At 46.6% G+C, this 27,972-nt stretch overlaps 1 protein-coding gene across 3 annotated transcripts in view; it reads left to right on the forward strand.

Annotated features, from left to right (window-relative positions):
- FGF12 (fibroblast growth factor 12) overlaps positions 1-27,972 on the forward strand; it is a 306,312-nt gene that overhangs the window by 270,353 nt on the left and 7,987 nt on the right. For all 3 annotated transcript variants that reach the window (XM_030576185.1, XM_030576184.1, XM_030576183.1), the window contains exon 4: positions 26,518-26,716. In XM_030576185.1, the coding sequence (XP_030432045.1) occupies positions 26,518-26,716 (199 nt within the window). The remainder of the gene's footprint in view (positions 1-26,517; positions 26,717-27,972) is intronic.

Raw genomic sequence — 27,972 nt, forward strand, 5'->3', positions numbered from 1 at the left:
CCTGACGATGCCGATATCTGGGGCATTTCTGCTTATGAGACTCCCACTCACCCACTAAATCCACTGTTCTCTTTAAAAACTAAATAAAGGAATAAAAAAAACCCACCCAACTCCCACCCTGCAGGATGCCATGGAAACCTGGCAGGGGAAGGAGTTCCTTTACAACACTAAAAAAAAAAATCAATGACCTTGAATGAATAGCAGAAATGGATCCACGGGGGTCTGAGAGCTGGGCTCCAGCCACAGATTCTGGATCTGCATTTCATACATTCCAGAGGTCGGGGCTTTCGGACCATGCAAAATGGTGCAGATATGATGGGCTTTTATGTAAAGGTGCAGTGTAGAGGATGGGGACATGCTCCCTCTGCATACCTACAATGCCTCCTGGTGGTGGCACTCTTCTAAGCTCCACCCACAAAATAAACTCCTCCCACACCTCAGAATTATTGTTCAGAGAGTTCACACCTCGCTGAGCTATTGTTTCAAGCTTTCTGCAATTCAAGCAGATGTCACTGCATCAGTTTGCACCCAGCGCATGCTTTCAAGGTATTCTTTCCAGCCATAACAGCTAGGTACTTTCTTTAAAAAGAAGGAAAGAAAGAAAAGAAAAGAAAAGAAACCAAAGCTGAGGTTCAGAAGAACATGTAAGCAGCTTGAGTGTGATGGCAGTACACCGGATTCCTATGTACTGGCCCAGTCCAACCCTGGTTCCCAACGAAGTGTTGTGTCTTTGCACTGCTCCCCACCTTTGGCTACTCTGTAATGGTAGGAGCAGACATGCCAAACCCGCAAAAAAAAAAATGTAGAAGTTGGGCTTTGTTTTGGCTTACTTGGCCTGTGAGTTTCTTGTTGGCTAGTTTTTGGCTTGTTGCTTGTGGCTTGTTTTAGCTTGTCCCTTCTTCTGTTTTTGATCGGCTCCCGGCAAGCAGGGGCAAGGGGGGAGGGGCAAGCAGGGGTAACAGGAAGAGAGAGTCTTGGGTACACAGGGGCCCACCACAGTCCCAGACTGTGCACCAGGGGGATTTAGTCACATGGAGTTCTTAGGGATTGGCTTGTTTTGGCCTTGTTTTGAAATGGAATTAGCTTGATTTTTGGCTTACAGTGAAAGCTCAGGTGCTTATTTCTGCATGAAAGTTGGCAACTGCAGATAGGAGCTGTCTGCAAAATTTGGGTCTGGATCCAGATTTCAAACTCCCCAAAATGCAGGAGCACTTGGGTCTCAGATTTTGGTTTGGCGCATTATAAAGTTAGGGCCCCATTTAAAATTCAGATGTAGATCATTTCAGACCCCTCTTAAGTTCTGGGAATTCCAGATCTGAGCAGTGGATTCCTGGTTCTCTTGAGGGTGAAGAACGTTTCTGTTTTGACACTTGGTTGGTTGGTTTTAAATTGTACAAGTTTAAAGATGTAAGGGAAAAAAAGTCCTGCTTTTGGATCTTCAACATGAAGATTTAATTTCAGTTGCCTGCCAAGGAGAACGGATTCTCTAGATACTTATATAATAAAGCTGAGCAAAACAAAACATCTCTTTTCATGTGTGCTGAAGTCTGATTCATCGCTAACTTCAGCTTTGTTCCTCCCTCTGCCAAAGGGCTAATGATACAACCTTTGATCTTCACAGGAGCTGGTGTGGAAAAGACCTAAGAGGTGCAGATGTGGTCATTCTAGCTCAAAAAAATATATTGGAATTGGGAAAAGCTTCATAATGGGCAACAAAAATGATTAAAGGTATGGAACGGCTGCCGTATGAGGAGAGATTAATAAGACTGGGACTTTTCAGCTTGGAAAAGAGACGACTAAGGGGAGATATGATAGAGGTCTATAAAATCATGACTGGTGTGGAGAAAGTAAATAGGGAAGTGTTATTTACTCTGTCTCATAGCACAAGAACTAGGGGTCACCAAGTGAAATTAATAGATAGCAGTTTTAAAACAAACAAAAGGAAGTATTTCAGCACACAATGGACAGTCAACCTGTGGAACTCTTTGCTAGAGAATGTTGTGAAGGCCAAGACTATAACAGGGTCCATCAATGGCTAGTAGCCAGGCTGGGCAGGGATGGTTTCCCATGCCTCTGTTTGCCAGAAGCTGGGAATGGGGGACAGAGGATGGATCACTTGGTGATCCCCTGTTCTGTTCACTCCCTCTGGGGCACCTAGCATTGGCCACTGTTGGAAGATAGGATACTGGGATAGATGGACCGTTGGTCTGACCCAATCTGTCCGTTCTTGTATTAGTATGTGTCTGCTCCCCCGTCCCTGTCTGTCTTCATCCAGTGTAGGATTTTCTAGTCTCTTCTGTATCGAACTGTCTATTAGACTAGTGTGGAGGTTCTGCCTTTCTGATCTCTGTATTCATTGTCTTTTCTAGAGCTCCTCCTGTCCTGTGGGAAATTCCAGTATTTCAACATTTATTTTTGTCCCAAACCACATGAAAAATCAATATATCAAATCTTTTCTCAGCATGGAAAGTTCTGTAAAATTCCTGTTCTGACATGTTGAAATGATTTGTTTCTCCCCTATGGCTCAGTCAGAGGGAGTGTGGGGGTGCATCATGGGAGATGTAGTCCGGTGAGGGAACCTGGCCCAAAGTTGTGAATGGGAGCACAAGGCACCTGAAATACAATACCTATGAGACACCACAGTGGCTCAGCAGACACAATTTTATGTCAACTTGACACAAAGCAATATGTTTCAGTTCGATTTTCCATCAGGAAAGTTGACATTTTCCCATGGAAAAATTTGATTTTGCAGAAATCACATTTTCCATCAAAACTAAAAAAAGTTTTGCCTGAAAATTTCTGAATTGCTTCAGTCTTTTCTCATATTATGTGATAAAAACATTGACAGGCCCTTCCTCTACTGGATTTGTCCCAGTAAAGATATCTGTCTTACCTCCAATGGATGAATCCATATGTCTGCCTCTTCCATTCTTGAAAATCTAATTCTCAAACTGTTACTTACAATGATTGGCACCTTTCTCCATGAGTCATTCCATTGATTTCCATGGCACTACTCACTGAGAATGGTCCTACTCAACATAAATATGGGTGGCAGAACTGGGCCTATAGTAAGCAACAAATACCCTGAATTTTCTAACAGTTTGCTTAAAATACACTTTTCTGGGACAAAATGATGGTGGTGGTCTAGTTAGTCAAACCACGGCCAGTCTCCTACTGTTAAAATACCTAATAATGCCTAATACGTATATTGTACTGAAAGATCTCAAACTGCTTTATGAATCATGAATTAATTAAGGCTTAAAACACCCTGTGAGTTTAAGTGGAAATCATCATTGTATCCATTTTCAATGAAGCACCGAAACGGTAGGTGACTTCCTCAGGCCACAGAGCATCGGAGCTGGGAATAGGACCCCAAAATCTCAAATCCCTGGCCTCTGCTCTGCCTCTGTAGTAGTCCAAATTCCCTGCCAGTTGCCAGCAGACCGGTAAATAGAGCATTAGAGCACAAGGAAATCTGAAATGCTCTGTGTTAACACAACCAATTAGCTAGTGTTTCTTACAGATCATTGCTGGGTAAAAAAGCAAAGGGGGAAAGGAACCAAAAATAACTTTGAAAAGGAAGTCCGAGTGTTTGTCTTCACATATAGCGCTACAGTGGCACAGCCGTAATGAAGATGCTCCTATGCCGATGGGAGAAGTTCTCCCGTCATTAATCCACCTCCCCGAGTGGCGGTAGCTGTGTTGATGGGAGTAGCCCTCCTGCCAACCCAGTGCTGTCTATACAGGGAGTGCAGACCGGTATAACTGTCATCCAGGAGTGTGGATTTTTCACACCCTGAGCGACGTAGTTAGACTGATATAGGTCTATAGTGCACATCTGGCCTGAGAGGAGGGGAAATTCAGAGTAGAATGGAAACATGGGGATGATAGTGATCAGTGTGTTAAAATTAGGTGTGTAACAATTAGGAGCAGGGGGAAAAAAATCAGCAGGCCTGATTCTCTCCTCACTTAGCCTCCTGTAAATCAGAGCACTTCCAATGAAGTAGGCTGCATTACATAAGTGTAAAACCAGCCTGAGTGAGAGGAGAAGCAGACTGGGTAACTTAGAAAAGCGTGGATTCATAGATCATAAGGCCAGAAGGGCCCATCATTGCTACTGTGGAGTTCTTACACTTTCCTCTGGAGCAGCTGGTGCTGGCCACTGCCAGAGACAAGACCCCAGGTGAGATAGAACACGTGTATGATCCTGTCTGCCAGATCCTATGTTCAATAAAGGAATTTGCATTTAAAAAAGAATCTGCAGTTAGAGAAGAAAATCTGCCAGATTCTGTTCTGGTTGCACTGGTGTAAATTATACCCCGTTGAAGCCAAATGAAACCGTTGTAAGATCTAAATAAGGTCCCAATGTTATTGATGGCACACGCCCTCTTCAGACCATTGTGACATGGAAGAGATCTGAGGTCTGTAGCGTTCAGTGCATTATTGTGTTTTTTATGCAGTGCCTGGAGAACTTGTTTTGAGAAGTAATGTCAGCAGAGCCTTTGAAAATATTGCTCAGTCCTGTGGATTTATCCGCCCCACCACTGAGACAGCAGCATAACCCTGGCCAGATAAGGCTGAGCAGGTAGTTTAAGTGAACGGCAAAGTGATCGAAGCTCCACAGTGCATTTGTTCAGTCTGTTCTGACTTGGCAAATCACTGGCTGGCACCATTTCCACTTCCGGCCGCACAAGCAGAGGTGCAGGTAACTCACCACCAGCCAGGAGCAAGGCTGCTGAGGAATGAAAATGGACTTATCTCTGCTCTGTGAGCTCAGGGGCTGGAAAACCATGCAAACCTCACCTAAAACTTAGATAACACAGACTAACCCTGGTGGCTGTAATGTCTGTGTCTGTCGGTATAATTACACCCACCCGCCATACAAGGTCGAATTCATCCCTGCTTTAAGTTGGTTTAATTGCTTCAGTGGACCTGTGCCCAGAGTAACCCATAGTTAATTTGACTTCGGATGTGTGAGAGCGTACGTGTGTTTATTCCCGTGCAGCACGGACTATAACCTTCCTGGGCTGCAGACTTGCTGCTCACAGACATGCCAGTCTCCCTCCCTGTGTCTCAGCAAGGAGTAAATAGCAGTGACAGTGCAGTAGGGAGACCTCCTATTGCTCAGAATTAAATTGCTTTGCAGACTATACTCCAGTGGAAGAGCCCCCAGAATCCTGTGCATCACTAACATGCATAATTAAAACCAAATGATTCTTGTCAAATAAATGAACAGAGCACTTCTTGTCATGGGCTCCGTTAATTATTGCCCGGTATTGCCAATCCTGAGCAGTAGAAACTTTGGCCCCAAAAGATGATGACGGATATTGGGATGGGTTGGGCCACCCTTTTGGGGTGCCACCTGATGTACTGGGGTCCCATTGAGCCCACCCACTCCCCGCTCTTGGTGTGCTAGGCTCTCAAGCCTTCTCCAGCACACACACAGGTGAGGCCATACCCAGCTGCTGACCCAGCAGTGTGGGAGGACTTAGCTGGGGGAGTAGCCAGCACTCACGTGCACGCCTCCTTTGGGGTATAACCCCCAAATAATATTGTCTTGCGCTGTATAGAAAGATCTGCACAAGGCAAGCTCATAAAAATGTGCCCTCTCCCTCAATGTGGAGAGAGAGATGCACAGCTTTGTGCCCCCCCTTGCCCCCCCAATATGTATTGCACAAACTGGGTTTTGAAATAAACAAGAAATATGTTTATTAATTACAAAAGGTAAATTTTAATTTTGATTATAAGGGATAGCAAACTGATCAAAGCAGATTACTGGGCAAATAGAACACAAAAACTAAGCTTAATACGCTCAAGAAACAGATTACAAAATGTAATTTCTCACCCTAAACATTGTTTTAGGCAGGTTGCAGAGTTTCTGAAGCTTAGAGTTCCAGTTATTTCTCTTTACAGACTGGACGCGTCTCAGCCTGGACTGCTAAGAGCATAAGAACGGCCGTGCCGGGTCAGACCAAAGGTCCATCTAGCCCAGTTTCTGTCTACCGACAGTGGCCAATGCCAGGTGCCCAGAGGGAGTGAACCTAACAGGCAATGATCAAGTGATCTCTCTCCTGCCATCCATCTCCATCCTCTGACAAACAGAGGCTAGGGACACCATTTCTTACCCATCCTAGCTAATAGCCATTGATGGACTTAATCTCCATGAATGTATCCAGTTCTCTTTTAAACCCTGTTATAGTCCCAGCCTTCACAACCTCCTCAGGTAAGGAGTTCCACGGGCTGACTGTGCACTGCGTGAAGAACTTCCTTTTATTTGTTTTAAACCTGCTGCCTTTTAATTTCATTTGGTGACCCCTAGTTCTTGTATTATAGGAATAAGTAAATAACTTTTCCTTATCCACTTTCTCCACATCACTCATGATTTTATATACCTCTATCATATCCCCCCTTAGTCTCCTCTTTTCCAAGCTGAAGAGGCCTAGCCTCTTTAATCTTTCCTCATATGGGACCCTCTCCAAATACTTAATAATTTTAGTTGCCCTTTTCTGAACCTTTTCTAGTGCTAGAATATCTTTTTTGAGGTGAGGAGACCACATCTGTACACAATATTCAAGTTGTGGGCATACCATGGATTTATATAAGGCAATAATATATTTTCAGTCTTATTCTCTATCCCCTTTTTAATGATTCCTAATATCCTGTTTGCTTTTTTGACCACCTCTGCACACTGCATAGACATCGTCAGAGAACTATCCATGATGACTCCAAGATCTTTTTCCTGACTCGTTGTAGCTAAATTAGTCCCCATCATATTGCCTTTCCCTTCAGGTGTTTTCAGCCATCTTCCTTCTTGGCCCAGGAGGCAGTGGAGAAGAGTCCTGATTGCCTTACTTCCCGACCTTAAATAGAATTTACATAAGGTGAGAACCTTTTGTTTCCCAGTTTGATCCCCCAGCCCCTCTTAATGGAAAAACACTGAAAGCCCAAGATGAGAGTCTAGTACCAGGTGACGTGATCACCTGATCCTGTAGTGTCCAAGCAGCAACCCCAGGAGCTTCTCAGGAAGGTGAGAGATTAGTATCTTCCAAGGCTTGTTGTTCTTCCTAATGGCCCATTGAGACTGATTGCCTACTGTCTGGTGAGCATTCCCCCAAATACACACCCAGTTGTAATTGTTACATAGTCAATATTCCCAGTCTCAGATACAGATAAACACATTCAGTAGATCATAACCTTTCCAGTGATACCTCACATAACCCATCTTGCATAAAACAAATCTTAGTTATGCCATATTCGTACCATAACACTGGGGTGCAGTATCTCAGATATAAATATCTAATCATGCAATGTGGGTGCTTGCCTTCCAATTTCTGAGTCATTAGGGCCCCACTCACTGCACATTTTCAAGCCTTTCTCCACATCCATAAGCGCTAGAAACTTAATTCCGTGCTCAAAGAGAGCTGAGGTTCTGCTGGCTTCTCCTGATTCCAGCAGGTGAGGATTACGAACAAGGTTGCAAGACTCACAGTAAAGTTGCAAGAGTTGGCAATGCTGCTCAGAGCCTCAGCAGCAGGGCCTTAGGGCTGGGGCAGGGGGAAGGGGACCTGTGCACACCTTTCTCTTATCCCCATCTCTTCCTCTCCCTCTGTGCCCATCCTCAGCTGTAGGGAAAGGGCTAGGGTGGAGAGTGGTATGTGAGGAGAGGAGAGGGGGAGCCACACAGGAGAGGGATCTTGGACACTCGGAGATGGGAGGGACAGGGGAGAAGGGGACTGATCCAGCCCAGTACTTTTCCTAAAATTGATACCAGTAAGATCAGTGTCTCTGAGAAATTTCCCTTATCCTGAACACCAGTAAAAACCAGTCACCTGAATGTTAGAAAGAGCCCCTTGGAGGATCCCGGCAGACACTGAGCCTCTTGCATTGCAGATGCCAGGTTCATTAACAAACCTGAACCAGGCCCAGGTTTGTGCTTTCTGCTGCCCACCAGATCTCACCCGGGCTTCAAAACCCCACCTCCAAAGAGCCAGCCCATATGGCATTCAAGATGGATCATCTCAGATGAGTCATTTACTTCGGCAGCTTTTAAGTGAGGGGATGGAAAGATTTAGATGAAGATGGCATAATAAAATAAGATGCTCAGAGCACAGGCTACAAGCAGGAGACGTATTTACGGAGAAGCCAGCACAGACAGCAAAGAAAGCTGCGCGGCTCAAAGCACTTAGTTCTACGTTTGCAGACTCAGGCGCTAAGCTTAGGCACCAGAATCCATGTTTACACCTACAAATCTGCACTTCAGTGCCTCACTCGCACCCTCGTTTGAAAGCACAGGCCTTTTTCTGCCCTCAGTTACATCAGAACACGTTACTGAATGGCGTGGGGTTTGGGGAGTACAGCCTGAGGAGAGTCGGACTCTTGGTGATGAAAATGGACCTTTTTTTTACAGGGGTCTTTTGTGAACTATCTAGAAGCAGCAGGCAGGGGCGAAGGGAAGATGCCAAACACTGCCTGTGAGCTGCAGAGTGAAGAAGTGTGTCTTGTGCTGCATTATACAAGTGAGAATGAAAATCACCCCAGAACAGAGGAGAAGATGGACATTCTTCACAATGATATTAGCAAATGTTTAAAGCCAGAGCATAGAGAGGCTTAGAGGAAGGAATTTCCCTAGCTTCCCACTACAGCCAAGACTTGGCCCTTTCAGATTTATGTTGGTGCAAGTGCTATTATGGTGTGTCAGAGCCACAGGGATGTCAGTGTTCATCCTTCGTCGCTGTGCATCTACACTCAGTCTCCATAGCAGAAGATGCCATCTGTCATATGGGACTTCATTGTTTCGTTGGGCTGCTCAGAGTTGGCACCTGGAATTTCATGAAGCCACATAGTCTCTGGCGAGAGCTGGGTGAAGTTTGGAATTTCTCCCCTGTTAATTCTGACCTCTCAACCATTGTTTTAATCCCAAATTGGTATGAAAAGTTTGAAGTCTTTTGTGGAACAGATTCTGAAAAACAACTGACAATGGAAAGCCCAGTAATGCTTTCATACCATTGCTGTATTATTCAGTACTCTGGAGCTGACTGACTCAAGTGCCCCACTGAGGTTGTAGCTGATACAGGAGATAGTGGATTCTCCATCTCTTGAAGTATTTAAATTAAGCCTGGATGTCTTTCTCAAAACATGTGCTCTAGCTCAACCACAAGATGTGGGCTTGATTTAGGGGGTGAAATTCTGCGATTTGTGTTACGCAGGGGTCAGGCTAGATAGTCACAGTGGTCTCTTCTGAGCTCACAATCTGTTACTATCATGGTTCATTCATGTCTGAGATGCCAAGACTCAGCTAAAGTCTGGAAACAAGGGTTGACCAGCTCTGGTTGGTTGCTGACTGTGCTCTTGTTTTGCGATGATGAACCTGTCTGCAGATAATCCATACTCACAGGAGTCCTTGTCCCTTCCAGTAGCTAGACAATGTTTATGAATCTGCTTTGGCCTCCACAGAAAAGGGCCTAGTGCGATTTTCAGAAGTGCTTCAGTGAGTTACATGCCCAGTCTGCTTTGGTGCGTCTGAAATCCCGTCAGGCACCTCTCTGTATCTTTAGGTACCGATATACCTCAGTAATTCTGGCCCCATGACCCTTTGGTTCAAGCAAGTGAAGGTCATGCTGTTAGATCCAGAAGTCCAGGCTTGAGTTGTTTGTTCACAAGTGTCACTGCACATACAGATTGGGAGCTCTCTGATCTGGCTCATTTCGATGAGTTTTAGAGCAAAATTAAACCGTGGGAAAACTGGGTCCAATCAAATCCAAACCATTTAGATCTTTAGGGTCCCTGAACCCACAGAATCCAGGTCTGTGTGGATTAGTTTCTGCGACATGGGCCTGGCTCTGCTGAGGAGCAGCACAGCGAGTGAAGAGAGGTATTATGTAAAAATCATTAATATTCATGCAGGTGCTAACGAGTGACATGTCAGCTCCCTAACACCATGATTAGCATTTTGCTTTTTGTCAGCAAACTGGAATTGATTTTTGGCTCACTTTTACCCTTTGAGGCAAATCCGTGGTAATAAAGTTGTTCTTTTACAGCTTACTGAATGCATGTGTGCTTTTAAAAAAAAACAGGTGCCTGTTTCAAGGCAAAATGAGATCTCATATGATAAGTGTCATGCGATGGAAAGAGTTTTAGAATAACCACTTCTTTTAGTCGCTGATATTTCAGTGTGGACTAGTGGATGGAGTGCAGGACTGGGACTCAGGAGATCTAGGTTCAAAGGAGACCTGGCTCTGCCACTGGCCTGCTGTATGACCTTGGGCAAATTACTTCCCCTCTCTGTGCCTCAGTTTCCCATCTGTAAAACGGGGATAATTATAGTGAATTGCCTTGTAAAGTGCTTTGAGATCTCCTGAAAAAAAGCACTGTATCAGAGCTGGATAAGAGGATGATGACAATAGTAGTACCTGGATTGGGGCCCCCTAATGTTAAGGAATGTACATCCATAGAGTAAGTGATAGTCCCTGCCCCTACATGCTTAGAGTCCATGCATGTTGAGAGAGACAACGGGTGGAGAGAAGCACGTCAGCTGGGTGTGGGAGGAGACAGTAACCCATGAGCCAGTGTAGGCTGGCTTACTCAGCCCAGTGTCAAAGCACCCACGTGGTGTGTTACCTGTTACACAAGGCATGGGGCACTTATGTCTCAAATTGCAACCCCCCCATGACTAGCACTCACACTGGGCAGACCTGCAGAACAAGGCAGGCCTGCCCCAAAGAGTTCACAATCTAAAATAGGAAATAACAAGAGACGGTGGGAGGAAGCATGAGGGTGGCAGTAACAGGACCGTGTGATTACCTACGGGAGCCCTGTGCCTAGATCAGTGGTGCGAAGTCGATTGTTTCTTTTTACAAACTAGAAGCTGTCAAAGTACATGAAGGGAGCTGTCGAACAGCTGCACAGGCCACTGTTTTCAGGCCTCTCTCATCTTTCGTACATGGTGTCTCCCATTGCCTATTGCTAGAGTGTTGCCGGTTTTGATTGGATGTATTCCTGGCAGTTTTATCACATGATATAATCTTAAATTCCTGGAGACTCCAGGACAATCCTGGAGGGTAGGGAACCCCATTTGCTCGTGAAGGAGGTGCACATACTGGCATTATTGTTTCTCTTGCAGTTGCAGCCAGAGGGGGTCGGCCCTGTGTAGGGGAGACACGGCTGCTCCCCTGAAGAGTTTACATGTCCCACGAGCACTTTTCACGCACCTCCACACCAGTGGCGGATCTGTCTAGTGGTCTTTCTCTCTCTTCTGCCCCTGTCCCAAAGCTGGATGTCATGCCCTTAGGGCAGCATGGGTCACCCTCTGCTGTTCCCCTCTGCCTAACTCTCCACTTTGCATCCATCCATCCAAGATGCATCCACAGTGCAGCTGGTAGGAACGATCAGGGAGTGATTGTTTTGAGAGAGAGATTCCACTCTGCATTGGAGGTTTTGTTGCAGTTTAAAGAGCTGCACAGTGAAAACACCAGCCCCGGAAACAAACCTCGGAAGAGTAAATATCTCGCAGTGCAGCTCAGCGTTCTATCCCTGCTTCTCAGGGGCAGGCCCTTTCCGCTCTGATTGGAACCTGAGTGTTATGCTTTGTGTTTTCAGAAGCTCCCCATTTAAATTAATCAGGCACACGAAAGCACTCAGGCTGGCGGGGGATGCTCAGGAACCCAACTGGGAACCGGGATGTGATCTTTAGCTTTCAGCTCATCTCGCTTTTAGTGCCGTTGCTCAGTGACTCTCGGTTTGAAAAATGTTGGCTTAGCAGAAATGGGCTTGTCACCTGTCCGAATAGCCAATCTCTGACACTTCGACTCTCTCAAGCCTCTTCGCCAGGCGTGATGAAAAGCTTCATCAATAATACAGCGGCAGCATTTAAAATGCAGAGGAGGATTCTGTCAGGGAATCACCAAGGTCAGGGAAACTCGGAGAACAGTCTCGGTTGCTCTTCTTGCAGGGGAGCTGGTATTTAAGGATTATATTTGTATTTAAACATTCCACAAGCCAGCAGGGAGACCTGCCGTAAGCTGTAGTCAGCCACAGCCTGTTCTGCCCTTGCAGGCCGGAGTCCAGCCTTCCAAGAAGGAGGAAGATCTTTGGTCTCCTCAGCCATGTCTGCATCCACCTCCTCGCCCTGCCGGCTACGGAGGATGGAATATATTTGAAGCTCATGATGATAAAGTCAAATTTACGGTTTGGCAGGACCAAGTGTCCTGCTACAGCCACTGCTTCCATCGCTGAGCTTCTGTTCCACACTGGATCCTTCCCAGATTGTGTCCTCCAGGCCCCACTTTTCCACTCCACTGTTATGCACTGTACATTCCTCCTAGCCACGAGGATTGATATGGGGACCTTGCCTCTGCTTGTGCCAGGTGCCTCCTGGCTCTAGACCAGCATGGTTGCACTGCAGAAGATAGCAGGGTAGGATGGAGGGCTGCAGTGGGAATGGAAATACAAGAATTATTTTAATTAGACGTGTAACATATTCTTAAATGCGGAGGGGGCGTCTGCATGTGGCAAGAGAAAATGTCTCACTCATCTCGTCTCTTGGACATCCAGCCAGTTCCGTGCCGTTTTGTTGTAGTTGTTGCTCTGCTTTAGGTTGGGAGAGCAGTTGCTCAGTAACGGAGAGGTTCTCTTTAACATTTGGTTTGTGCAGGTGCCAGGGATTAGCCCATATTTCTTCATACAGCAAAATCAGAGAGGTTATCTCATTTTTTTAAAAGGGTGGTGTTTAGGGAGGGCTGTCTATTTAAACTGCTGGTTGCCTTTTCTGTCTGGAAGTTATGCAGCCTGCTTTCCATTCCTGCCTCAGCAATTGCTGCCGGTACATCCCATTATGATTGTGCAGATACTCCAGAGCAAAATGGACAAGCAGCAGCAAATGAGTTCGGCTCCTCTTGTAAGAAGAATATCAGTAGGCTCACTTCAGTGTTGGCAATGCTAGTTTGTTCCCAGCTCGTATGTTTGAAGGTCTGAATTTCTGAGCATAGTCACTTCAGACTGGAGAGCATCGCACACCAGAGCATATTCTTCTTAAAAATCGGCACATACATGGGTCTGAGGCTGTGTTAGCAAAGAGCTTTCAAAGTAGAGAAGCCAGTTTCAGATAACAGCAGAGAACTTGCCGGGGGCTATCTGGGGTGACTCGGGGGGCTCCATACATATAGGTTTGGTTCTTCAGCCCATTCATAAACTGATTCCAAACTCATTTCCTAACTGTACATCATTATTGCTTAAGAGCTGCTGCTGCTGGTTGCATATGCAGCCGTGTGTGTGTGTGTGTTTGTGTGTGTGTCTGAGAGAGAGAGAGAGAGAGAGAGAGAGAGTGTGTGTGTGTGTGTGTGTCGGAGGTGGGGCTGGAGTTGTTACAGCCAAAATTACAGTGTAGCCGCTTATGCCATCAGTTCTGGATGTTCCTGGTTCGCTCCATGGTGTGTCCCTCAAGGGGGTAGCAGTCACACACGCAGCAGTATGCGACTGCAGCATAGTGAAGGTAACAGACGTGCAGAAAATGACTGCATGAAATTGATTTCTGCCATACAGCACTTGGAGCTTTCCAGCGGAGTGGCATCGCTGGGATTCCCCGGGCTGCCAGGTGGAAAGTGACCTTGGTTCTGTTTGCTCACTTTATCATGACTGTAGAGTTCACCCACTGGAGAATGGCATGTCCCTTTTTTATCTTGGCTCTAAATCTCTGTCCTTGTATGACATTCTGCATGCCACTTCCCTTCGAAAGCTCATCTCTCTCCCCAACAGAAGTTGGTTCAATAAAAGATATTACCAGGCTGACCTTGTCTCTCTCATATCCTGGGACCAACCCGGCTACAGCAGCACTGCTAGCTTCCCCTTCAGTGAGATAAGAGGTAACCAAAGGGAGACAGAAAAATAAATCATTTTTATGGTCAATTAAATTGGAACCCAAAAAGATTTAATTTCTAAGTACTTTTTTAAAACAACTGCACGATGCGATCTGTATCTAAGAAACCTAGAGTAGTCATGGAATTTCTGGGCCATTGATTTTGTATAAAATGGTGACTCGGGTAGACATATAATGTTTAGTATTTCACAGGATGGAAACATTGCTACCGTGGAATAATAAGGGTATTCGTGTCCTTTAACAATGAGAAGTAGAGAAGAAAGGATCAGAAGTGTGTGCAGGAAATAATCATTGTTATTTGAATGGTGGGGAAGCAGACGGTGTGATGGCCAGGTTCAGAGTCATTTGGGAATAGATCCTAGTGCTCCAGGAATCGGCATCTGGAAGCATCTGAGCAGAAAGGTACCTTAGTCCCCTATGACCAAGATTAAGCTGTATATAAAGAGGACTTCCATTGTGGGTCACTCCCCAAAGGGGTATTTTCAGATCTGACAAACCCCAAATCGCCTTCCTTTCCTAGTTGCCCCCAAAATACACAGGGTGTGGTGGAAGCATTTCTCCCAAAAATCCAGTCAACGCACTTGTCATGTGTGAATACATATGGCGCAAGTTAAATCTATTTCTTACTGGTATGGGTGGGAGAGGCGCACACAGGCACATGACCTCCACACGTGACCCTCCATATGACTTTTCCCTGCCCCCAGCCCAGGGCCGCCATGCTCTCCCCGTCCCCATCCCATGATCCAGCCCCCTTACCTAGGGGGAGGGAGGGCTCTGTCCTCCTCCCGCTGCACCAGAGACTTAGGAACCGCAGCAGCGAAAGGAGCAGAAAGTGGGGCCACTGGCTCCTCCAATGCAGCTGTGCCGCCCCAGCCCTTCCATGCAGGATCTCCTCCGTCTACACAGCAGCCAGCCCCGCTGGAGGGAAGCATGCCAAAGGGAGGGGAAAAGCCCAAAGCCTGCTGGCTGTCAGACTTTGTAACATTTCTTTTTTGGTTCTTAGACCTTGTCTGTCCAATACAAGCACACTCTGGCCTTGCCTGATGCTTTGGACTGAAAGACCTGCAGCTAACTGGTCAGCTGTGGCCAGTCTGTCAGTGAGTTGTCAAAACATTAATGATCTAGGACCGTATATTTCAGGATGAAAGTTTTAGCAGCAAGGAAATTGGATATCCAGCCGTGGCCATGAGAGCTTCGAAATTGGGATTAAGGCAAAGGAGATCTTTTCAGCACTAGAAGAGATAGGGAGTGTGTCAGTGACGGTTTGTCTCCACTGAACCCGACAGTTTGAATTTGAGAGTCAAAGCGAAGAGGATCTCTCAGTACATCAGACGCTTATGGCTGTAATAGGCCCCATGAGCTCCTGAGCAGGTACTGTTCTCTTTTGCCCAGGTGACACGTTGCTTCAAAAGTTAGACTACACTGAAAATTGTTTGCGAGTTCTCACCCTCTTTCTTTCCAGCTCGGTGTGACTGTATCTCTGGAAACAAAGACGAACACATGTTGTCTACATGCTATTCCTACCTCTCGTTGGGCATGGATGGTGCCCATCATGATATTTTGGGGGCTATCCTAATTTCATTGGGGTGTCCCTCTGACCTGTGAGTGGTGTTTGTGGGAGAGGAAGGAGTTGAAATCACTTTCAGGGCCAGTGAAACATCATCATCACTGTGTGACAGCATAAACACAATAGGGTTGTAACAGCCGAAGAAGTCAGAGTGTTGCCACTAAGTTCAGTGAGAAGTTGCTCATGGCCTTCTTCAAGGATGTCTTACATGGCGGTCACAATCGTAAATCCATCTCCTTCTCCAACGCTCTGGGTTATCAGTGTAAACTTACAACTACATTTAGTGGGGGGAAAAGTAGCCTTGTGACTAAGCTAGTCTAAGATGCTGGAGGTCTGGGTTCAGTGTGCAGCCTGCCATGGTCTCTTGGGCAAGTCACTTCATCTCTCAGTGCTCAAATTTCCTTCCTGTAAAATAGGGAAATTAACAGTCCCTTTGTCCTTCCTCTGTGCCTGCCTGTTTACAATGTAAACTCTTCGGGGCCGTGGGCCGTCTCTTTCTACGTGTACATACACCACCCTGTGCAATGGGGCCTGGATTTCAGTTACAGCCTCTAGGACAATACAGCAAAGTAAATACTATTGTGAATCTGAGCTCAGGTTCTATGAAAGATTATTTATTAATATCGATATCGGAGCAGTGCCAAGAGGCCCCAGTCTGGTTCGGTGGCCCCAGTGCTTTGCACTGAACAGACTAGAAAGTCCCTGACCCACAGAGCTTACAGAATAAAATAATCTGCTCTCACCTCATGTTTAGGGTTTCTGCGTGATTACGTTTCCTCAGTGTTCATTGCAGGCTTCAGCAGGCTGGGAGATAAGGTTCTGTTTCGCCTGATTTAAGAATCTCCATTTTAACTGTCACACACCGCATCTTGTTTTCTCCTCCTGCCGCAGCCTGGTAATCAATGGCTCTGAGTGCAGAGAGGTGTTTCCGGCTAGTCCTTCAGAGGCAGAGCAGCTTATAGCATCATTAACTATTTCAGACACTTGGTCAGATAACCAGAATGCAGCGGAGGCAAGGGATGTGCTGGGATTCTCAGATAAGTAATTGAAAAACAGAATCTGTGCTGAAATCTGCCCAGGCCCAAATGATCATTAAGGCAGTTGTGGTGGTTGCATTGTTCGATTACTCATTTCCTGAGAGGCAATTGCTTTTTTAAAGCATAGCACTGAATTCTGTTGCTAAGTTCAGTTAAGAACTGGAGCTCTGGTCTCATTCTAATGTCTTCCAATCACTTAGAGGGATTAAAATCTGGACTTTTATTTGGATCCCAAGTTTATGTTGCATGAAGGGGACAAACCAGCCCCTTAAATCCAAACATACTCTACGTTTTGGGGCACTAGGAGACAAAATCTGGACCTGATCATAGATCTTAATTTGGGCCCATCTTTAGTGAGAAATGAAGTAAAGGATCAAATAGTTCATTTGCAAACTCTCTGGGTTAGTACATTTGCCATCAGATTGCCTGCTATGCTGTGAGCTCAGAACTAATGCTATACATAAAGCCACTCTGTTGTCAGTCCTCAAATCCCAGTCTGTGAGCTCCCCAGGCCTGTTCACCTGCCTCTAATTTACCTGTATGTGTGTATGAACAGCCATTGCTGGCCATGGAAGTGAGCGGTTCGGCTGTAGGAGAGGAGTTAGAGCATGCAGCCTTTGTGTCTGCTTTTGTTAAATTGGACGATCTGTGAGTGTCAGGATTGTAACATGTACAGCCCCTCTGAGGTCAACGCTGATCAGGCAGGTTTGGGCTCTTTTACTCCATCAAGCACTTTAAAAAATGCACAGGATGACAGTATTAGTGACAATGGTCAGGTCAGAAGTTAGAAGTAAGATCCATTAGTAAGATGCTCTGGTATCAAGAGATCCTGGGTCCTGAAAACTCAGATGAGTTCTTGGAGGAGAGGAAGGTGATCAGGAACAGTCAACATGGATTCACCAAGGCAAGTTATGCCTGACCAACCTGATTGCCTTAGATGATGAGATAATTGGCTCAATGGATATGGGGAAAGCAGTGGATGTGATATATCTTGACTTTAACAAAGCTTTTTATACAGTCTCCCACAGTATTCTTGCCAGCAAGTTAAAAAAGTATGGATTTGGATGAATGGACTATAAGGTGGTGTAGACGGGCCGGACTCACCCCGTGGCACCTCCTGCTGGTCGTCCTCGGGAATTAGTTCATTCTAGCATCCAGAGCGCCCTCTGCTGGCCGGTGATCCGCCTGTCCTCTTGACCCCCGTGTCCTTCCCTGGACCCCGATGCCCCTTTCACTGGGTCTCCCCCTGCCAGGGGAACCCCCACCCCACTATCCCCACTTTGCCTCAGTATTGGCTACGCCCAGTCTCCATCTAGCCCCTGTTCACTGGGTCAGACTGCAGTATCAGCCACTCATCATCAGCAAAGGGGTTTGGACCTGCTGCTTTTGCCTACCCCTGGGCAGCCCCCTGCAGCCCCCAGTGCCTCTTGGCCTTACCCTAGGCCACAGCCTGGGGCTTTCCAGGCTGGAGCTTCCCCAGCTCCTCTGCCTTTCCCCAGCCCTGCTCCACTCAGGTACCCTGTCTCTAGCTCCCTACAGCCAGGCCCTTCTCCCTCTAAAGGCAGAGAGAGACTGTCTGGGCTCCTGGCTCACTGCCTCTTATAGGGGCCAGTTGGGCCTGATTGGGACCTGGCCACGGCTGGGCCTACTTTCCCCAATCAGCCCAGGCTTCTTGCCCCAGCTACCGCTCTCTCCTGGGCTGTTTTAAGTCCCAAAGGGCAGGAGTGGGTACCCACCCCACTACAAGTGGATAGAAAGCTGGCTAGATTGTCAGGCTCAGCGGGTAGTGATCAATGGCTCCATGTCTAGTTGGCAGCTGGTATCAAGCGGAGTGTCCCAAGGGTCGGTCCTGGGGCCGGTTTTGTTCAACATCTTTATTAATGATCTGGATGATGGGATGGATTGTACCCTCAGCAAGTTTGCAGATGACACTAAGCTGGGGGAAGTGGTAGATATGCTGGAGGGTAGGGATAGGGTCCAGAGTGCACTAGACAAATTGGAGGATTGGGCCAAAAGAAATCTAAGGAGGTTCAACAAGGACAAGTGCAGAGTCCTACACTTAGGATGGAAGAATCCCAGGCATCACTACAGGCTGGGGACCGAATGGCTAAGCAGCAGTTCTGCAGAAAAGGACCTGAGAAGCTGGATATGGGTCAGCAGTGTGCCTTTATTGCCAAGAAGACCAAAGGCATATTGGGCTGCATTAGTAGGAGCAGATCAAGGGAAGTGATTATTCCCCTCTATTCGGCACTGGTGAGGCCACATCATAAGTACTGCGTCCAGTTTTGGGCCCCCCACTACACAAAGGATGTGGACAAATTGGAGAAAGTCCAGCGAAGGGCAATGAAAATGATCAGGGGGCTGGGGCACATGACTTATGAGGAGAGGCTGAGGGAACTGGGCTTGTTTAGTCTGCAGAAGAGAAGAGTGAGGGGGGGATTTGATAGCAGCCTTCAACTACCTGAAGGGGGTTCCAAAGAGGATGGAGTTCGGCCATTCTCAGTGGTTTCAGACGACAGAACAAGGAGCAATGGTCTCAAGTTGCAGTGAGGAAGGTCTAGGTTGGATATTAGGAAAAACAATTTCACTAGGAGGATGGTGAAGCACTGGAATGGGTTACCTAGGGAGGTGGTGGAATCTCCATCCTCAGAGGTTTTTAACGCCTGGCTTGACAAAGCCCTGGCTGGGATGATTTAGTTGGGATTGGTCCTGCTTTGAGCAGGGGGTTGAACTAGATGACCTCCTGAGGTCTCTTCCAACCCTAATTTTCTATGATTCTATGATTCTTGCCCAGGCGTGGAGTCCTATGGAAGTCAATGGGTATAGTCAAGTCATTAAAGTCAGTGGGGTACTTGTCTGGCATAATTCTCCATGGGACAACCCCAGTTTTCCTAAGTGGGATTACTCATGTGAGCAAGACCTACTTGCATGAGTAAAGACCATTTCCCTTCATCAGGGTATGCAGGACCAAACCCTAAATTACACATCCTTTTGGGTCGGAACCATGTCTGTATTCTATCCATAGAGCACCGCACACGCTGACATTAAATGATATTAATGCTATCTGTGTCCTCAACCTGATCAACGTTTAGTGTGGCTTTCCTGAAGACCTGCTTTCATGGAAGTGAGTGGGAGACTTACCACAGTCTGTAACTGGAGAAAAATCCCTGTGAAATAAAGACTGCCCTACAAATCTATCCTTTCTTTTTGGGTGGAGAAGTGTTTATGGAAACATGGCAAAGGTGCTTCCATAATGTCTAGTGCCACCTCCATAAGCTCAGCAAAATGCAGCTCTTATGAGCATAGACGATGCTAAAAATTAAGATGTTTACTAGGATTACTAGTCGTTACTTTTGATGAATACACGTGGGAAATTCTCAATATTTAACAGAAGTTTAAAAAATGTTAACTACATTCTCAGCTGGTATAAATCATCCTCCTGCCACTGACTGCAGTGCAGCTTTGCTGGTTAACACCCACTGAGGATCTGGCCCAAGTCTAGTTCCGTAAGTAAAGAGAAGCGTGTAAATAGTCTGAACAAAGCAAAAACATTATTCCTGCAATACATTATTTAGCCATTTCAGTGCACGTCATTCAGATCCCTCCCTAAACAATGCCATATATTACTTGCAGAATGGCTGCATTCTTTTACTGATGCTCATTTCAGCGACTGATTTCATGAAGTCATTTGTTTCTCCTTTCGGTGTATATCGCAGGGAGAACTGAATTACAAAAAGCTCTCTCTAGTCGGTGATTTCAAAAATCTTGGGAATGGGAGCTTGATCCTGAGAGGTGCTGAGCATGTGGGGCTGGATCCAACAGCCAGCAAAGTCCATGGAAAGACATCCATTGATGTGAATGAGGATTGCATTGGGCAGTTCCTGCTGCTTTGAGTGGGAATTGCAGCTGGCCCTGCACCGGCCAGGATTAGGCCCGTATGGAGAGCTATTGCAGCTAAGCCATCAGTGAATGTGCATTACTGATGAATGAAGGGAAGGAAAAGGAAGAGTAATTTAGCAAAACTCCCTAAGTGGCAAGCTCTTGCCCCAGACTTCAGTTCAGGTGCCAAATACCAGTCCTCACTGCCTCCTGCAAAGCCCTGAGAGTCAAGGGCGGTCAGGGGCTAACACTGCATTTCTGCTGTAAGCAGCAGCCCCCGCTGCCTGACGTTGTGGCGTTGTTATGCCGACGCCGTTGGAGTGTGACACCCGCTTTGCCCTGCCATTATGCTCTCCAGCAGAATGATTGCTCAATGATTAGCTGGTGGCTGCCCAGCCTCATGGCACTTCCCTTCTGTGATTGTGTCCGATTCATGGTACTAGCACAAGTGGTTGTGGCGCCTTCCCAGCAGTGCTGGAGCTGCCATGCATACATCTGAGTCCCTCTGCAGTTCCTGTGCAGTCCAGCCGCATTGCTCATTCACAGAACATTAGAGTCATTTCTCAATGAGTGGTGTCGCAGCCTCAGAGCCCTGTAATCTCTTCCCAGTCAGGTGGCCGTTAAACGAAACGTAGCTAATCCCTGGGAGTGCAAGCAGCCCAGACAGATTCCTGTGTTGTTTTCGGTGAGTGTGCGGGCATCAACGGAATAAAGATCCAGCTCCCTAATCTAATCTTCCACAAACATCTGGGTGGCCATGTAGATAGGTATTTTTCAAAGGAAATAGCACAAATCAGATCAAAATTTATTTTTTAAATAGCAAATCTGCTCACTCTTTTTATGGGAGTTTGCAGCTTTGCTAGGGCAGAGGTTCTCAAACTCGGGGGAGCAGAATGTGTTCTGGGCAGGAGGTGAGAAGCTTTAGGAAAAAAAACTTATTGCAAACATTTTCCCCACAGCAAATGCATCACTAGCAAGCTGATTCCTCCAGACGTGTCAGGTCCTCAGATGGTGCTGTGCACCTGACTCTAAATAACAGATTTCTGTTAACCTTGCAGAGCATTACGCAAAGTCGTTGCCATCGGGACGTTAATCGGTTTGCTACGATGCGGTGTGCACTTTTAATTTTAGGCATGGATCACAGTCACCATTTTGCTTTTGCTCTTATTACAATGGATCGTTGGCAGGAAAAAAAAACCTCAAGTGAAAAACAAAGAAGCCGAAACTGATTTGAGTGAAGCACCACTCCCGTATATATCGGAATAAGAACTTGTGTGGTAGGGGTTCGGGCACAAAGAAGGTGGGGGCGATCACATACGTTTGAGGACCACTGTCCTAGGGGAATTGGACTGCGGTATGGAACTTTGCACTCCTGGGTCTCAGATTCTCATCCAGCCCAAGCAACTGAGAACTGAAAATCAGTAGCAGAGCTAGGCAAACAATGCTAAGTATTTTTCATGGGAAACTTCTTAAATTTCATTTTAAAAAAATTCCTTGAACTGTTTTGGTTTTATTACTGAAATCACCAGCTGAAAAGAATTCCATTTTTTCAAATGGTTTTCAGTAGGAAGTTTCACTGTTCAAAAACCAAAAACATGTCACCATTTTTTTGGACTGTTTGTGTCCTTTCCCCCTCTCCCCAAACAATCTGCAAAATTTCAACCAAATGAAATCTTTTTGCAAAAATATTTATTTTTCTCGAAAAGCTGGTTTTTGTCCAAAAAATGGTTCAACAATTTTTTTTTAAAACCATCTGTAGTCTTTAACATGTGATGACTGTTTGGGGGCCAGTGTGAAACGAGTGTTGGGAGTCAGTGGAGTCACGGCAGGGAATGAATTCATGAATAAAAAACACCCCAAGAGTCAGAAGACAAAAGCTGAACCCTCCTTCCCTGACTCTTTCCCAACTTGCACCCTGTATTGTTGTTGTCACCTGAGCAGAGTGGATGTAAGCAGCTGACTTAGGAGTGTTTACTTCCCATTTTGAAGAGGTGTAAATGGCTGTACCAAATGCAAGAGTAAAACCGATGACTGTTGGGATCGAACCTGGGACTTCTGAAGCTTAGTGTAGGAGCTTCTACTGTAGGGGTGAGCAGCCTACAGCCTGGGGCCGCATCCGGCCCTTCAGATGTTTTAATCCGGCCTTCAAGCTCCTGCCAGCGAGCAGGGTCCGGGGCTTGCTTGGTCCACATGTGCTGTGGCTCTGCGCGGCTCCTGGAAGCAGCGGCATGTCCCCTCTCCAGCTCCTACATGTAGGGACTGCCAGGGGGCTCTGCACACTGCCCCCGCCTCAAGCGCCACCCCCACAGGTCCCATTGGTCAGCAACAGCAGCCAATGGGAGCTGCAGGGGGAGTGCCTGTGTATGGGGCAGCACGCAGAGCCGCCTGGCTGTGCCTCTGCATAGGAGTTGGAGAAGGGAGACTGGGAGCTGCTTGAGGTAAGCACCACCCAAGAGCCTGCACCGCGACCCCCTCCAGTGCCCCAATCCCCTGCCCTAGCCCGGAGCCTCCTCACCCAGAGGAGCGCCACCCCAGAGCCTGCACCCCCAGCTGGAGCCCTCACCCCCTCCCACACTCCAACCTCAATTTCATGAGCATTCATGGCCCACCACACAATTTCCAAGAAGTTTGCCCACCCCAGCTCTACTGCATGAATTAAAAGCCACCTGACTCTTAACCAAGGCTGAGGCAGACTCCTCAACCTCTAGCTGGGCTAGGGGTCAGAGTGACACACCCAGCAGGCAGGGGTCACACTAGGTAGGGCGATTTGGAGATTTCCTGTTACCCCTCAAAGAGGAGGACTGAGACACCTTGGGAGGATGGTGTGGGAAACCAGTGCTACTGGTGCCCTCCCTGTTGCATTGGGAGAGCACTTTGCCTCCAGGGGGGCCCACCTAGCATATTTCACCAGCACTAACTTGACTTTTAAAAAGGCCACACGCCCCACCCCAGCTTTTCCATCTCAGGCTAGTAGCTTACTGCATTTCTGAAAACAATAAAAAAAACCAACCCCGAAATTGCCAGATAGTTGAGTCAGTGCAGTATTTGTGGTAAGAACTAGCCTATTAGTGTGAAACCATTTAAGTACATCTGCAGTTATTCCCTTTCTTTGCAGCTCTACTCAGACTGAGATAAGTGAAACAACAGTTCCTTGCTTGAGTTAATATAATTAACTTTGACAGTAAAGCTGGTAGAGGGTCTGCTGGTATTATCTTAATAGCCTTCCCCTGCTTTGTAGCACTCAAGAGTCTTAGTAAAATTAGCAGCTAAAAGTAATACACATCATAGACTATTCCCAGAGTTGAGATGAAAGAGCCCGCCTATGTCAAGTTTGTTAGGACATCTATTGAACAAGCTTCAATCAACTCTTATCAGCATCCTCAAGGACATCAGCGAATGGCCCCACCAGAAACGTTATGCCATAACATAGATGTGCTTTGAGAACACTCAAGGGCGTGACATTTACCACCACCTCCAAGCCGAAGAAACTGATTGTCTGTCCGTCCCCGACAGGATATGCTGTCATCCTTGGAAAAGTAACTTAAATCCCATTTGTTCTTTGTTACTTACGTTATTGACCAGGGGATACCAAAGACACTCTCTATATTTTATAATCACTTCGCATTTCCCCAGAAGAGTCTTTGATATCAGCTGCAACTGGAGTTATTCCAGATTTGCCCAGGTGTGAGTGACTTCAGAATCTAGTCCCATGTCCGGTAAGTAACTGGAAAAATGGACTTTTCCCCCCCAACATATCTACATCCTTTGCTTCTTCTAGTCAGATTTGCTCACTGAGCAGCCTAACGCAAAGTTTTGTTGTTCTTCCCCTCACAGAGCCAGTGCTGTTTTGGGAGAATGAGCTGGATGTTGGCCTGCCTTATTTACTATCAACAAAGGCATCAGCTAAGTTACAGGTGCAGAATCTTTATTGCCAGTGACAAAGTCTGAGTCAGAAAGATCACAGTGGGTTTCAAGATCCCAGGATGCATTGTCAGGAGTGGCCGTTGGAGAGAAACATCTTTGTCTTTTATCATGAACTGAGCCCATTTTGTAAGGAATCAGTGAAAGAGCATAAATATGGACTCCTGTGTTGCAATTCCTGCATGATTATTTTGCTGCCTTACAACCTTCCTTTACATTTTTAATATATTTTGCTTTTACAGGAGAGCAGTTTGTTTTAGCAGCATGTGAATGCAAGGGACAAATCTACTCTGATTTAGGTTGTAAGTTCCTTGGGGCCAGGGCCATTTCTGTTGTATGTTTGTACTGTACTTAGCACCATGAGGCTAGTGGCTACCACAATACAAATAAATAATAATAATTGGATGATTTAAATACAATCTGTCTATCCGATCGCTAGTATTTCTAAAAGAGTCTGGCCCCTTGGTGTCTAAACATTACTGACTACACACCGAGCCATAAGCCTATGAAGGGAGAGGGGCACTATATCCCAATTTTTAGATGGTGAAACTGAGGCACGCAGAGGGGAAATGACTTGCCCAATGTCACATAGCAAATGATTTCCCCAAGGTGAAATCTGGACTAACCCCCTGGAACCCTCACTCCCAGTCCAACTGTGAGAGCACGAGGATTGAGGCAGACCATGACAGGAGTTTCAGGGGATAATAATGCTTCCCCGCCTTGGTAAGGTCCTTTGAGATCTTACAGGGGTGAGCACTGGGGAAATATAATGGCTCTCTTCTTTGTTAGCGTGTGTGGCCCAACACTCAACTCTCACGGATCTTAGAGCACAGAACAGGACACTGCGGAGCTAAGGGAGAAAACCCCAATGGAAGAAGCCTGTGTCTCCACCCCACGTACGCTGTGTACTCCAAGTCGGGTGTTTTGTGACTGCCCATCACAGCAGTGACTATAGGGAATCGGTATCGGGAGATCGCCTGAAACACTGATAACTGGAAAACTGCCTCATACACCTTTCTAAAGGACTGGGGAAGCCATTTCGGTCCCATTGCATCCCCTCCTCTCACCCTCGGAAGTACTAATTTTTAAGGAAACCAGAGAGATTGCATCACACATGGCTAAACAATCCATTGATTTGGGTTGGTTTTTTGAGTTTTCAGTGTGTGTGGTGCTGAGAATTGGTGTCGACTTCACTACATGCCGCCAGGTACTGGACATTTTCTGCTGCACTTGATCTTCTCTGGCTTCAAGGCTGACTGCCAGTGCAGGTCTGTTGCATATCAGATTTATTGCCATGCCAGCAATAGTTTATATAATCCCCCCAAACCCTTGGGGATACGTACTATAACCCGGGGTGATACTGAAAGCTCAGAAGGCTCCCTTTGAATGTGGTATGTAGAGAGCATGTTGGCAGCCTCACTAACGGGTTTGTAGGGGCTGTCGCAGGAGCAGGGCTCGAATGCTGTCTCTTTCTAGTCATTTTCGCCTCTTGCTCAGGATTGAGCCCAGCTGTTGGAACTGGGAAAATGGCTACATTTTAAAACAAGTTTGAATTTATCTGATTTTCTTTCGTATTCAAACATTTCCAGGCTTTGTTCCCTCATCTCCTCAGTGCCCCACTTTTTAATAAATAAAATGCAATTTGTGGCTTAAAGCCCCATCTCTTCTCATCCCTTGCACCCCCTCCCTTCACAGCGGCCTCTTGCCAGAGGTGGATTCTGCACATGTTTAGTGAGATCGCTGTTTCTGATGCTGGCAGCCACACGCTTGCAGACCTTGTAAGGGAGGCCAGGCAGTGACTGGAAAAGAAGAGGAGTGACGGAGCCATGATGCTGCAGCCCTCCTTTTACACAGCAATTATCAAACACAGTCCAGACTGCTCCTCCAGAAACACCCAGCCCTAGGGCTTCCAAAGCTCTCCATGGCTCCTTGCACACGCTGAGCCAGGCTTGGATGAGCAATGGCCCATAGCTGTGCACGCTGGGTGTGCAAGCACTTTTAAAGCACATCTACTGCAAGCTTTCCTGATGGCGTAGGGGTGTGGTTCGCAATCAGCCAGAGAGCTTTCCATTTTAGGAGATAGTTTCTAGATCTACATATTCTTGCTCTCTCTATATTACTGCTCTCTCTCTCATTAAACTGACTGTAATAACAGAGAACATTGATTATCTCCCAGTGATGCCTGGTTTAAGTGATTAGTGATTAATTCCTTCCATTGCTTTGTGTTCTCTCTCTCCCTGCAGGAGATTTTCACACCAGAGTGCAAATTTAAGGAATCGGTCTTTGAAAACTACTACGTTATTTATTCTTCCACATTGTACCGGCAGCAGGAGTCTGGACGAGCGTGGTTCCTGGGGCTCAACAAAGAAGGTCAAATTATGAAGGGGAACCGGGTGAAAAAAACCAAACCCTCGTCACATTTTGTACCCAAACCCATTGAAGGTATGGAAAGTTCCCACGCCCTGTCCCATGGGGCAGATGTAAGGGGTATAGGGGAGGTGGACTGTACCGTGGTTCAGCAGAGTGGAATGGGGACTACAGCAGGGACCGTGGTGTAAGAGCTTCCGAGTTGAAACATGCTGCACCATCAATACTGGAGCCTGAGTGTCTGCCTGTGCTGTGAGCCCTGCAGCACGTCCCAAAACGTGAGCCGGCAGGTTGGGTTACTAGAGAACAAGCTGTAAAACCCAACCAGATGGGGGACACAGGCTGAATAAAGAGCGTAGTACAGGGTTGGTCGAACCTTGTACCTAGGTCATAAGTTCAAATACAACCTTTGTCTGAAGTGGCTACAATGTGTTGCCATCTCTGATAGCTCCTTGGAAGCCCTTGTCAAGAGTCTGGGAGAATCTCAGTCCAATTCCGAGTCACCTGGTGTCCACCTTGCAGAATGTGTCATCGGTGAGAGAGCTGGGACATAGACAATGAACTACCCAGCCTGTCCTGACACCCCAGTGGCAGACCCATCCTGTGGTCCCCAGGGTTATTCACTCTAGTGCCCTTCACAGGCACTAACTTTCCATTGGAAACAAACCCAGAGCTTTCCTCGTGCTGGGTGACGAAAAGTGAATGGTCTTGTTCCCAGCAGAGATTCCTCAAGGAGAAGGGAGGGGCCTAGGTCTGTACTGTCAGTGTCAGAAATATTTGCCTAAGACGGGAACATTTCAGTGGACTAGCATTGCTCTCTCCAGCTTCTCCATGTCCTCCACACCTCCCAGGGCTTGTCTACACACCTACACACCTGCCTCCCTAAAAGTGGGAGTTTAAACTGGTTTCATTCAGCCAGGGCACAAGGCCGTTTGGATGTTCTTGTTTTGGTTTAAAGCACACGTATTTCAGTTTAGCCGAATTCTGTTAGCAATGGGTTATAGTTAAACTGTAAGAAGCTGACATAAGAGTGTCCGCACGGGGTTTGCACTGATAGCTGATGCAAACTTGCATGCAGACAAACCCCTGACAGACGCTGATACTCTGCCTAGCATGAGTGGCTGAAATCCAGACCCATACTTCTTATCAGGGCAAAAGGACAGGAGGAAGGAAAGGAAGAAAAGAAAATAAAAGAGTGAGAGAGAGAGATGCTGAGGGCTGGTCAACACAAAGAATTCCACCAGTGTAACTAAAGGTGCAATTTTTACCCTGATGTAGTTAGGCCAGTGGCACTGTGTGTTTGGACACGTATGTTGGCTTAAACCTGGCTT

Source organism: Gopherus evgoodei, chromosome 9 (genome assembly GCF_007399415.2).
Source record: "Gopherus evgoodei ecotype Sinaloan lineage chromosome 9, rGopEvg1_v1.p, whole genome shotgun sequence".
In the NCBI taxonomy this organism is placed as follows: Eukaryota; Metazoa; Chordata; order Testudines; family Testudinidae; genus Gopherus; species Gopherus evgoodei.